This window comes from Staurois parvus, unplaced genomic scaffold (genome assembly GCF_062004578.1).
Source record: "Staurois parvus isolate SC_StPar_1 unplaced genomic scaffold, SC_StPar_1.0 ptg000090l, whole genome shotgun sequence".
Taxonomy (NCBI): domain Eukaryota; kingdom Metazoa; phylum Chordata; class Amphibia; order Anura; family Ranidae; genus Staurois; species Staurois parvus.
The window spans coordinates 9,446,083-9,458,739 of record NW_028317886.1 but is presented as its reverse complement, the minus strand read 5'-3'; the positions used below and the strand labels follow the sequence as shown (position 1 = coordinate 9,458,739).

The window sequence follows — 12,657 nt, the reverse complement described above, 5'->3', positions numbered from 1 at the left end:
CAATTAACTGTGCAGTGGATTACAGACAGCTAAGATAAAGATATATTCAAGTGTTTTAACTTATATTTAGTAAGGAAAAAGTTTAATGAATACATAAATGGATTAAATGAGGATCTTTTAGTATCTGTTTGAGTTCAGCAAGTGCTGAATTTATATTTTCCATAGTGATAAACTAGCAATCCTAAATAAAATCTAAATAAGGTAGCACTTATAAAAACATATATGTATATTTTTAATTTTATGGGTAAAGTGTTGCTGCAGCCTACGCAGTACAAGTTGCTTGTGGCAAAATGTGTCCTGATCTAACTTAATTTATGGTACTTGATATATTCATCTCTGGCATCTGACCCGGCTGCTAACATCAAGTAGTGAATCCTCATCGCCATTTGATATAATGTCGTTAATTTACTTAAAGTGGAACTTTTTTTTTATTGTGGTTCCTTGCACCATTTAAGGGAAAAAATTTACTTTTCTTGTAATTTTCTCTGGCACAATCCACTAGAGACTTACAACCAGATGTCCAAGACTCCTCATTCTTGTTAAATGATGGCCAGCACCATCCAACCCACTTCTTTTGAGCCCAAGCTGTCATGGGCACACCTCCTGGAGGTGCATCATTACGCAGCCAGACTTACAGTACTCCATGAAGGGACCTTTCACTGCCACTGCAGTGGGAAAGGAAGTAAACCTGGAAGTCCGTGAACAGAACTGAAGATTAAAGGAAACAAGAAGGTCAGTATAGAGGTTTTTTTTTTTGAAAGATTGGAATGGGCTTCAAGTGGTGGGGATGGGGAAGTGGAGGAGGGCAAGAGGTGGGTATTAAACGGGAGTTCCATTTTATTAATAGAAGCTTTTCAACTAGTATAGTGTATATTTAATTTGCCTAAATGTTAGTAAAGTAAAGCTGTGTTCACCTAGAAAACATACATGTGTAATTTGTAACATAATACCAAAGAGCACCTGTCTGCATTACCCCCCAACCCTGCCCTGTGACAGTAGACGATGATCTTCTCCCCACTGTCACAAATTAAAAAGAGCATCGCCGAGCTGGGCTTCGTCCATGCATTCCTGTCATTCATTCACAGAGTTCTGTGAATGGATGAACTACAACTGCCATCTTCCATTGAGGGAAATGGCTTGTAGTTCTCAATGAACTGCGAGGAACGCACTGATTGTCTGTATGGGAGGTATGGCTAGACAGCTTTGCTGAGTGTCTGCAGGAGCCTGACACTGCACCCTTGATCTGCTGATACCAGGTGCAGTGCTCTAGGCTACAGAAAAAAAAATAATAAATGAACATTTTTTTACCTTTAAAAAAAGTGCATTTATTATTTTTTTAATAGGTGGCCTTTCCCTTTAATGACATTGAAGGAAAACAACAGGAATTTATGTGCAAGAGAAAATGATTTTTGTTACAAGATCCACTTTAGGTTGACAGTTTAAAGTGGTTCTAAAGCCTGAAGGTTTTTCACCTTCATGCATTCATCCTTAACCCCCCTTTATACTCACATGAGACTGATCCAGCAAGAGCAGAGCTCTCCTGGGTCTCTGCCTCCTCATTGGCTGAGACACAGCAGCAGGAGGAGGGAGATGGACCGAGCCACGCTCAAAGATACACAGAGGTGGCTTGGGAATGGGCACACACGAGTGGGGAGGGGCCAGGAGTGCCAAGAAGAGGAGAATAAGGGCTGCTCTGTGCAAAACCATGACATGTTTTGTTATTTTGTAAAAACAGTCAGAACCTTTACAATCACTTTAACATCATGGTACTCCATTCTAAAGTTCATCTTTTTTTCTAAAACCCAGCTCCCCTATGTACCAACATACAATTAATGTACCTCTGTTGAAAAGAAATAAAAGCTTTCTTACCTTAGCCCTTGCTGTATTTCTTAGTAAGCTTCATCACTTGCTGGTATGTACATTTAGGACAGAAAAAAACAGTAACAGTATTTTTTGCATTTTTTTTTGTTTATAGCGCAAAAAGTAAAGTGCCCAGCAGCAATTAAATATCACCAAAAGAAAGCTCTATTTGTGAGAAAAAAATGATAAAAATGTCATATGGGTACAATCTTGCATGACCGCGCAATTGTCAATCAAAGTGTGACAGCGCTGAAAGCTGAAAATTGGCCTGGTAAAGAAGGGGGTATAAGTGCCCAGTAGGCAAGTGGTTAAAGAAGAACTCTATGATAGGCAAAAAAAATAAAATCACCCATTAGTACACCACCCTACACAAAACACTAAACAGTTAATACATTTATGAAATTCTTTATCATTGAAGAGAAAAGTCTAACTGAATTCTAAGGAAGTCTTCTCTGTAATTCAAAATATCAACAACAGCCTCTGCTCTGTCAAGGAGGAGGTGCAAGTGCATGGATGACATCAAATCCTCTACTCTCTCTCTGCAGTAAAAGGAAACTACAGTTCCCATGAACCACAGGGAATGTGAGTGGGTACACTAGCCCTGTACATGTTGAATGTGTCTGAGAGTCTCGGTCCGCCCACCACTACAAGTAGGGCTGAATTACATCACTGCCTCCTGGAGAAAGAACTACAGAAGGGATGTGCCAAGATCAGTGGCTGGGGGACTAGGAGGCATAGCAGCCTCCGGTCTTACAAACAGGAAACCTAAGAGAATTAACAGTTTGATTTGAAAGTGAATAGGCTATTTCAGATTAACTACTGAGTGAACCAGAAGATGGATGCCATATTCATTAAAGATTGGAAATCAGCAACAAGGACATGTAAAGAAGTTTTTGCCCTGCGTTCTGCTTTAAAGCCTATTTCTTTTTAAATGACTAATGCGAATGCAGAGACTCACAATGTATGTTGCATCTTCTTGTACGGTATTATAGTTATCTTTCCATCCAGATTATGCTGGTCTCATTCTCTGATTCTAGGGTGGCTCCTTCTCCTTTCAACTTTCATGGAGCCACCCTTATGTGGCCACTCTAAAGGAGGGCTACTGGAAGCATGGGTGACGGCATTATCCTTACATCAACAATACTTTTCTGAGCTGGAGCACTTGTGCACTATGATCATGAAAAATGCTATATTATGAAAGGCACCTATTTTACGAGTGTGTGCTCCCCAACTGGTAGTTCGAGGTCGAGGTACACAGGATAGTGGAGGATGCAGATGATGTAGAAATGTACTCTTACATAGTTTAAGCAGAATGGAATTTATGACCTTGCTATGAAAATGTCATTAATACTGATGTATAACAAGGCTTTAGTACTGCTGACTTTTGTCCTCACACATTTGAGAAGCATAGCATGATCCCACCAAGAGGAGTGACAGTCTGTACTCATTCTGTAACTTTTTACAACACAGTACATACATTTAAAAATTCCTTTTGGCTACTGTGCCTTCCTTCTTATCTCCACCCCTTGATTCCCTCACTTTACTGTGTGTATGCATCCCAGAAAGTCACAGAATAGATTAGGGACAAAAGAAAAGATTGCAAAGGTAGCTGGGCAGTCAGAAAGAGAGGAAGCTGGTGAGAGGGAGGGAAGAGACTTGATGTGTGAGCTCTGCAGACAGAAATACTCCAACACATCCACTGAATGATCTGCCTTCAGTTCAAGGCAAGCTGCCTTCCTCCTGCTCAGTAACTACTGTTTTACAGATATGCTACCTGGATTCTTCATTTATCTCTCCTGGATTATTGAAATGCACTGTAAGTAAGCACACTTTAACTTTATATAACCTGTCAATGAATACATGGCTTTGATCTGTCTAGAGCACTGATCTGAATGTGTGTTTGATTAGTTGGGCACTAAAGGCAGATTAGTATGTCAAGGCAACTGAATCCAGCTATTTATTTTGAACCAAACAAGACTTGCTGCACTGGAGATCCTCTGTCTTTAAACGTAAACCCTTTCATTCATACACCTGTCATGGAGAACAATATCATTTAAATGGCATTGTCAGTAGAGGAGATTTGATAGTAGTAATACATGTGTCTGTGCCACTTTGATCAGCAGCAATGTCTCAATACTTATAATGCAGAATTTTATTTTTTTTTTATTGTGGTTTTTGTTCATAGATGCAAAATATACGCTTCTACTTGGTTTTTCACCTAATGATATTAGATTAAATATTATTACCAATCTGAGCGGACACGTCTTGTGCTGTTTCAGTTGACATATTATATTGTGCTTTATAAGGGTAGTACTTTTCATTACAGCACTTTATCTTTTTTATTTGCCATGGGAAGAATTGGAAGCCAGCTGTGTGTTTCTCTTTTATGAGCAGTAATTTCCCACTATATGAAGAGCACACTTTACTATATCAGATCAACGATCATATTATGGGAAGAGGGAGCGCTAAGCTGGAAATAGTTTGTGTTTTATATATTGCTGAGACTAAAGTAACCCTTTATTTTCTTTACAACAAAATGGTCTGAGCAAAGATGCAGCATTAGAAAAATAAAATTCATGCCATCTAAAAAAGAACACCATGATCTTAGACAGTTTTTGATGATGTGCAAAACATCATGTTTAGGAAGTGATTTTTTGCAAAGCAGAAATGAGAATTCTTCATTTCGCTCACTAAACGAGGTGAAAATTGCTTGAAAAAATATGTTTTTTTTCCTTATATGTAGATGGGGAGGGTTTTATTAATGGTAGGTTATTTATTTATTTATGTTGGTATAATTGATCATTGTTTATGTACTGTGTAATTTTTTTTATTATTTTTTCACTGTTTACATTTTCACTCTGTGAATAGACATACAATAATGAGGGTGATTAAAAAAAAGTTGAAAGTAGCTTCTATAAGCCTTAGAAGCCATTTAAAGCACACTGCAACCTGACTAAAACACCAAAATTATTTCACTTCTTTGAATCTAATGCATTTAGTCAAAATGGCAAAATTACCCCAAGATCTTCCTATTTGCAATGAAATTTATGGTAAAAGTATCTATTTTGCTTATCCTTAGTAATGTTATTAATAGCATTAAGGTTTGGAAATTCTTGGGTACTTATTACTGATTGGGAGATCTGACAATTTAATATTTTTGGCATATGGCTGATTTTTTTAGCTTGGAAGAAAATTTGACAGCCAAGGATCCTCAGCTAAAACATTTCTTAATTAATTACAACAAAGGACTGACAAGTTCTTTTATCAGCTGTCTAACATGACAGTGGGTGGCCACACTTTGTCAAAGAGTACAGCTCTTGCCTGAATTCTCTGATCCAGAAATTAAGAAGAATGCTTTACACATCACACAAATCTGCATGCATATATTCAAGTGAACTGAAAATTTACAATTTGCCAAAAAAGATAAGGTTTGTCAAGCGTATCAGCTAGTTATGCTTTTTTTTCTAAAATAAAGCCCTATTGGTCATAGTAATATGGCTTTGGGTTTTTGCACTTATAACAGTGATTGCAAATGTGATACCAAGTACAAAAAGAAAAAATTGATTCCAGATTGTACTGTTGAGTTTAATTACAGTAAATGTGTTCTTAAACAACAAATTAATTCAGGGTCATGGTAATGATTTCCCTTAGATTTTTTAAGGAACTTAAGCTCGTTTATCAGATGTGTCACTAATTTTCTCAATTAAATTGAAAGGACCAATTCATCCAAATGGACATCTTTTTTGGTAGTTGTTGGAGAATTAAACCAGTTATTGGTTTATTATACACCTTGACACAATGTACACTCTCCATTAAACGTGTAAAGCATAATTTCCTTCTCCCTAAAACTCCTGCATCCACTCTATTCCTGGGCTTCTCTTAACTATTCTTAGATAGAAAGCCTGGCAAATAAGCAAACTCTAAGTCTCAGTTCACATTACCGCTACATGAAAGTTGCGTGACTTGCAGTGCGACTTTTGTAGGCAACTTGAGTACTACTTTGAAGCAACTCTGAAGCAACTTTGAAGCAACTTTCAGAGAATGCATGGGTAATCTTCCTGTAATGTCAGATCCAAATCACATAAATATAGATGAAGATTCGACTTGGAGGTGACTTCTATTAAAGTATATGGACACAAGTCAGATAGAAGTTGCCTTGAAGTAGTGCAGGAACCTTTTCTAAAGTCGGAGCGACTTCAGTAGTGCTAATTAAGACAGCTCTCATTGACTAACATGGGATTTCACATGTCATGCAACTTGGGGTCTCACAAGTCAGATCCCAAGGCGCGGCAGTGTGAACCGAGCCTTAAAGAGTTAATTGAGAAAAATCAAATAACCTGGCAAGTAATTAGATTTGTAGCAAAGTTTAATTGACAATTTTGTATTATATGTTGTGGGTCATATTTAGGGGTCTGCCATTTGTTAAGGAAATCTACACATTATAGTGCACCTAACCTCACCTAAAATATAAATGGTAACAGCAGTGCTGAAATATTTTAGTACTTAATTTAAAAAAAATAATATATGCTCCTCTGTGGAATCCCCTTGGATTTTAGGCTCAGGTTGTACATGGGGGTGTATCAACTTTTGCTCTTGTTAAAATGATTACATACCTCTCAGTTTACTAAAGGTGTAGCTTGTCACAAGTTATTGATGGGAGTGGGATGTAGCACCAAAATTGAACAAGGCTTAAAAAGAAAGTTGCCAATTGGCATTTTATTTTCAATTTGATTTTCTCCAATAAAGTTGATATTTCAATGTGTTTTTACCTCTTAGGGATATGTATTATACATATATATATATATATATATATATATATATATATATATATAAATATATACACAGGTGAAACTCGAAAAATTATAATATCGTGCAAAAGTTAATTTATTTCAGTAATGTAACTTAAAAGGTGAAACTAATATATAGGATAGACTCATTACATGCAAAGCAAGATAGTTCAAGCTGTGATTTGTCATAATTGTGATGATTATGGCTTACACGCTCAAATGCTTTGGGTGGATAATCAGCCATCAAAAGAGTCAACTGCAATCAACGCAGTTTCTGCTATATCTTTCTCCCCCTGAAGAAAGTCCAAAAGATCCAGACTCGGATGAGGGAAGTAATGAGCATGCCTTGCTTATTGGCAAGAGAGTGCATGTAGTACCTGTGCCTTCTGTTATCCACCATCCCAGTTGTTCCTTTGCCAGATGCTGAGGAAGGAAGTTTCAATTCAGTTTCCTTCCCTAGTGGGATCATCATGTATTGATTCGGAAGATCCTCATACCAGGTCTGATAGCCCTGTTATTAACCTGATGGACGGTTTTGCGCAATCCGAAGGGCAGTTTCCCTCTAGAGCCTCCAGAACCAGGCTGGAGGGTTGGAGGAGCCTACAGCTTTGGTCACCAGGTTCAAGGTCATTAGACTAGGCACACTATGCAGATTTCCAATCAGCCAAGAGTTAGTAACTTCCTGATTCACTCTGCTAGCGTTTCGGTATCTTTTAAGTGGAAAAGTGGTGCAGGTGCTTCCAGAAAATCGGACTATAGTGACTTGCTTGTCCTGTCAAGTGGGCACCAGGAGCTTGCCTCTCCAGAAAATAGCCTGTCAAATCTTCCTTTGAGCAGAAAGGAATTTACCCTTTCTTCATACCTACCAAGGAACAGCAAACATTAAGGCGGAGCAGAGTAAGAGTTTGTAGATCACGGCGTATGGGGCCTCAATTAAAAATTGTTGCAGAAAAAGCCCGGGCAACACCAGATGTGAATCTGATGGTGTCAGCAATAAACTTCCAGTTTCCCTCTACTTCTCCTAATTCGGGACCCGCAAACCTTCAGCCAAGATATCCTTTCCAGGCCATGGACGTTTCACCTAGTGCACATCTTTCCTCCAATCCCTCTAATTCTAAGGGTTCTCCTGAAGATACATTGCGAAGTGGGGGCAATAATAGCCCTGCTCTTTGGCCGAGCCTGGCTTGGTTTCCCCTTGTATAGAGGATAAGGCTAGAACAACCAATTCTTCTCCCAGTTTGTTTTGGATATCCTGATTCTGAACGGTGTGTTCCATCTGAACCCCACAAGTCAGAAATTAATGGCTTGGAAGTTGAGAGGTGGTCTCTAAGACATCTGGAGCTATCGAAGGACGTAGTAAACAAAAACAAGGTAAGTGAGCGCAAATATCTGAACAGCAGCTAGCACACAAGGCAAACCTCAACACCAAAAAGACAAAATGTAAAAATGGTATGCAGCGCTAGATAATGTATCCACCATCAATGAAAATGGATATAACAGTAAATCTTCAGTCACAGTATAAATAATTCCACATAAGTGAAGATGTAATTGTACATATATATAGAATAAATGAAATCCAATTAGGCTTCTGGGCGAATCTGGTAAATGATTGCGCTTACCACAAAGACATACAAACAAGGCGTTGTATGTAAAGATGGGCATCCGGGCCTGATCAGCAAAACGGACAGCATCCAGTTACCAAACGAAACTTTCAGGGATGGTGGAACCCCCCAAGATCGTCGCCGATTTTGTCAGCAGGTCCAACGCAGTCCTCTCCAAATGACGTTTATCCAGACCGCTCCACCTTGATGGGGCTCGTAAATAACGAGCCAAAGTAGAAAATGGCAATGATAGTGAAGTATGTCTGTTTATTGGGTAAATAGCAGCAACAAATGTACAAAACTCACAAAATGGGAAAGCACAGCCCAGGTCAAACGATGAGGTTCCCTGGTGATCAGTGGTTCCCTGATATTCAAATGGCGTCTATTGGGTGGATCCCCTAACATGTTTCGAGCCACGCTCGTTGTCAAAGGGGTGAATCCTAACCCAAGGACGCCAGCATTTAAAACCACCGCGGTAGCGCCTGCGCAGTACGCACCTCGCGCCGCTCGAATCAACAGCGCATGCGCGGGTGACGTCACCCGTCAGACTCCACCGGACCACATCGCGCATGCGTGGGCGCATGCGCAATCGCATTATGAGTCTCCCATATAAACGCTTCCGCCCACAAGTATGTGGGCTAAGCTGTAAAAGGGAAACCACACTGCGCATGCGCAGGCGCATGCGCAAATGCCAAAAAAGGACGGGAACTTGAATTCCCAAATCCCTCCACCTTAATGGGCGGGCAAAAACGAAAAAAAGGGATAAACAAAGAAGAGAGCCCAGTTACCTAGTGACTGCAGCACCCCAATATTATCCTAAGAACTTAATGTATATGAGGAAACATATATAATAAAAATTATGCTTAAGGGGACTGCAAATAAATCCTCAATCATCATATCGTAGTCCAAAGACAGCCCATCAGACAAAAAGCATAATGGGGTGCCCAATAAATACAGAACCCCCCAACAGGAGCCTATAGACAAATAAATATAGCATCATAATATAATCCATATCAATGTATCATAATACAAAAAATATTAAAAACAATAACAAATGTCCATATTCATCATATAATCAAATTAAATGAACAAGATAGTTAAATCGGCATAGCAACCAATCGAATGACCTACAACCCCGTGTGTTCTCAATCAATGGAAATATACCGTAAACAATAGATAAAAACTGATGTATAAAACTATCCTATGCTATTCATAAATAAGCACATAAAAATGATAAAATATGATAAAATGAAATCAAATAAGATAAAAACTTAGATATCCCCCTTACTCACATTGGCAGGGCACAGATGATATACAAAAATGGAAAAATTGGCATCACATCAATTCAGAGTGTAAATAGGCAGAGGAAAATTAGCGAGAAATCAACTATTATCAATAAACGAATTGATATCCAAATCAACATTCAGACCTTGAGGTTGTAAAGATTTGAGCTCCACTATCCACTTCGTCTCGAGCTGGGATACTGCTCTCCTTTTGTGACCCCCCCTCCACTGCTGAGTAATCACATCAATAGCAGTGAATCTTAATGATGAAGGGTCCCTGGCATGATGATCCCTAAAATGTTTAGATAGTGAGTGAAATTTAAAACCTTTTTTTATATTATTAAAATGCTCCCTCAAGCGATCTCTGAGACGTCTTGTAGTCCTACCTACATACTGAAGATTACAAGAACACTGAAGAAGGTACACTACGTGAGTAGTATTACAAGTAATTACAGGATTGATGACATAGCATTTACCCGTAACATTAGATACAAAGTCCCCCACCTTAGTTTTATGCATGCCATTATATCTACAGGCAATGCACCTGTTACATGGGTAAAACCCTTTAAGCCCAAAAACTGATGACAACCTCTTTGGTGGGTCCACCACATTAGGGGCCACTGTAAGTCTAAGGGGGGGTGCCCTTCTGAAGGTAATTTCAGGATGATCAGGTAATGCCTCACCCAAAATAGGATCACCTTTAAGAATGGCCCAATTCCTCTTAATTATCCTGGTGACCTCCTTATATTGCACAGAGAAGTTTGTAATGAAAGGGCAGAATTTATTTGGTCTATTTTTCTTTTCTCCAGTAAGTAGTACTGTTCTATCAGAGGAGGCAACTTCCTGAATGGTTTGATCCAAAATACCAGGATCATACCCTTTTTCTGTAAATCTTTTTCTGAGTATCAATGATTGATGATGATAATCGTCTAAACTCGTACAGTTCCTCCTCAGCCTGAGAAATTGCCCCTTCGGGATATTCTTTAACCATACTGGATGATGGCAACTATCTGTGGGTATATATCCATTTTTATCTGTATTCTTAAAATGGGTTTTAGTTAAAATCCTACTGCCATCATTAATCAAAACCAAATCTAAAAAGTTGATTTCTTTAAAATCATAAACATAAGACAGTTCAATATTCAAACTATTGTTATTGAGGGAAATGAAAAAGTTTTTAAGTGAAGACTCATCCCCCTGCCATAAAAGAAACACATCATCAATATAACGCCTATAGAAAATCAAGGGCGGCCAGTCTCGGGAGTATATTAAGTCCTCCTCCCACCTGGCCATAAATAAATTGGCCAGGCTGGGGGCAAACTTTGCCCCCATAGCAACACCCATAATTTGCAAATAAAAAACATGGTTAAACCAAAAGAAATTCCTATGCATGGCAAAATCCAGAAGCTCCAAAATGAACTCCTTTTGTTGTTGAGGGATATCCGATACAGTGTTAAGATAGAATTGAGCTGCCTCCATACCATCACAGTGCCTAATGTTGCTATAGAGAGCAGATACATCCGCCGTAACCAAATAGGTTTTCTCATTGACACTAAAATCGGTTAAATCAACTAGTACCTGCTTCGTATCCCGTAAATAGGCAGGAGTTGTCTTAACCAAGGGCTGCAAAAAATAATCCACATATTCCCCTATACGGGAATTCAGTGATCCTATGCCACTAATAATCGGCCTCCCGGGGGGGCACACCGGGTTTTTATGGATTTTAGGAAGACAATATAAAACTGACAGCCGGGGGGCAGCTGGGCATAAATAAATTTTCTCTTTTTTGGTTAATATACCATTATTGAAGCCTTTATTAATAATATTCTTCAATTCCTTCTTATAGGAAAGCAAAGGATTTTTGGAAAGAGGTTGATAAGTTTTAAGTCTTCACTTAAAAACTTTTTCATTTCCCTCAATAACAATAGTTTGAATATTGAACTGTCTTATGTTTATGATTTTAAAGAAATCAACTTTTTAGATTTGGTTTTGATTAATGATGGCAGTAGGATTTTAACTAAAACCCATTTTAAGAATACAGATAAAAATGGATATATACCCACAGATAGTTGCCATCATCCAGTATGGTTAAAGAATATCCCGAAGGGGCAATTTCTCAGGCTGAGGAGGAACTGTACGAGTTTAGACGATTATCATCATCAATCATTGATACTCAGAAAAAGATTTACAGAAAAAGGGTATGATCCTGGTATTTTGGATCAAACCATTCAGGAAGTTGCCTCCTCTGATAGAACAGTACTACTTACTGGAGAAAAGAAAAATAGACCAAATAAATTCTGCCCTTTCATTACAAACTTCTCTGTGCAATATAAGGAGGTCACCAGGATAATTAAGAGGAATTGGGCCATTCTTAAAGGTGATCCTATTTTGGGTGAGGCATTACCTGATCATCCTGAAATTACCTTCAGAAGGGCACCCCCCCTTAGACTTACAGTGGCCCCTAATGTGGTGGACCCACCAAAGAGGTTGTCATCAGTTTTTGGGCTTAAAGGGTTTTACCCATGTAACAGGTGCATTGCCTGTAGATATAATGGCATGCATAAAACTAAGGTGGGGGACTTTGTATCTAATGTTACGGGTAAATGCTATGTCATCAATCCTGTAATTACTTGTAATACTACTCACGTAGTGTACCTTCTTCAGTGTTCTTGTAATCTTCAGTATGTAGGTAGGACTACAAGACGTCTCAGAGATCGCTTGAGGGAGCATTTTAATAATATAAAAAAAGGTTTTAAATTTCACTCACTATCTAAACATTTTAGGGATCATCATGCCAGGGACCCTTCATCATTAAGATTCACTGCTATTGATGTGATTACTCAGCAGTGGAGGGGGGGTCACAAAAGGAGAGCAGTATCCCAGCTCGAGACGAAGTGGATAGTGGAGCTCAAATCTTTACAACCTCAAGGTCTGAATGTTGATTTGGATATCAATTCGTTTATTGATAATAGTTGATTTCTCGCTAATTTTCCTCTGCCTATTTACACTCTGAATTGATGTGATGCCAATTTTTCCATTTTTGTATATCATCTGTGCCCTGCCAATGTGAGTAAGGGGGATATCTAAGTTTTTATCTTATTTGATTTCATTTTATCATATTTTATC

At 38.6% G+C, this 12,657-nt stretch overlaps 1 protein-coding gene across 1 annotated transcript in view; it reads left to right on the top strand.

Moving 5' to 3' along the window:
- The first annotated feature begins 3,479 nt into the window (after positions 1-3,479).
- RXFP1 (relaxin family peptide receptor 1) overlaps positions 3,480-12,657 on the top strand; it is a 421,535-nt gene continuing 412,357 nt past the window's right edge. Inside the window, exon 1 of the mRNA XM_089670400.1 lies at positions 3,480-3,676. Coding sequence (XP_089526526.1) covers positions 3,628-3,676 — 49 coding nt within the window. The 5' untranslated portion in view covers positions 3,480-3,627. The remainder of the gene's footprint in view (positions 3,677-12,657) is intronic.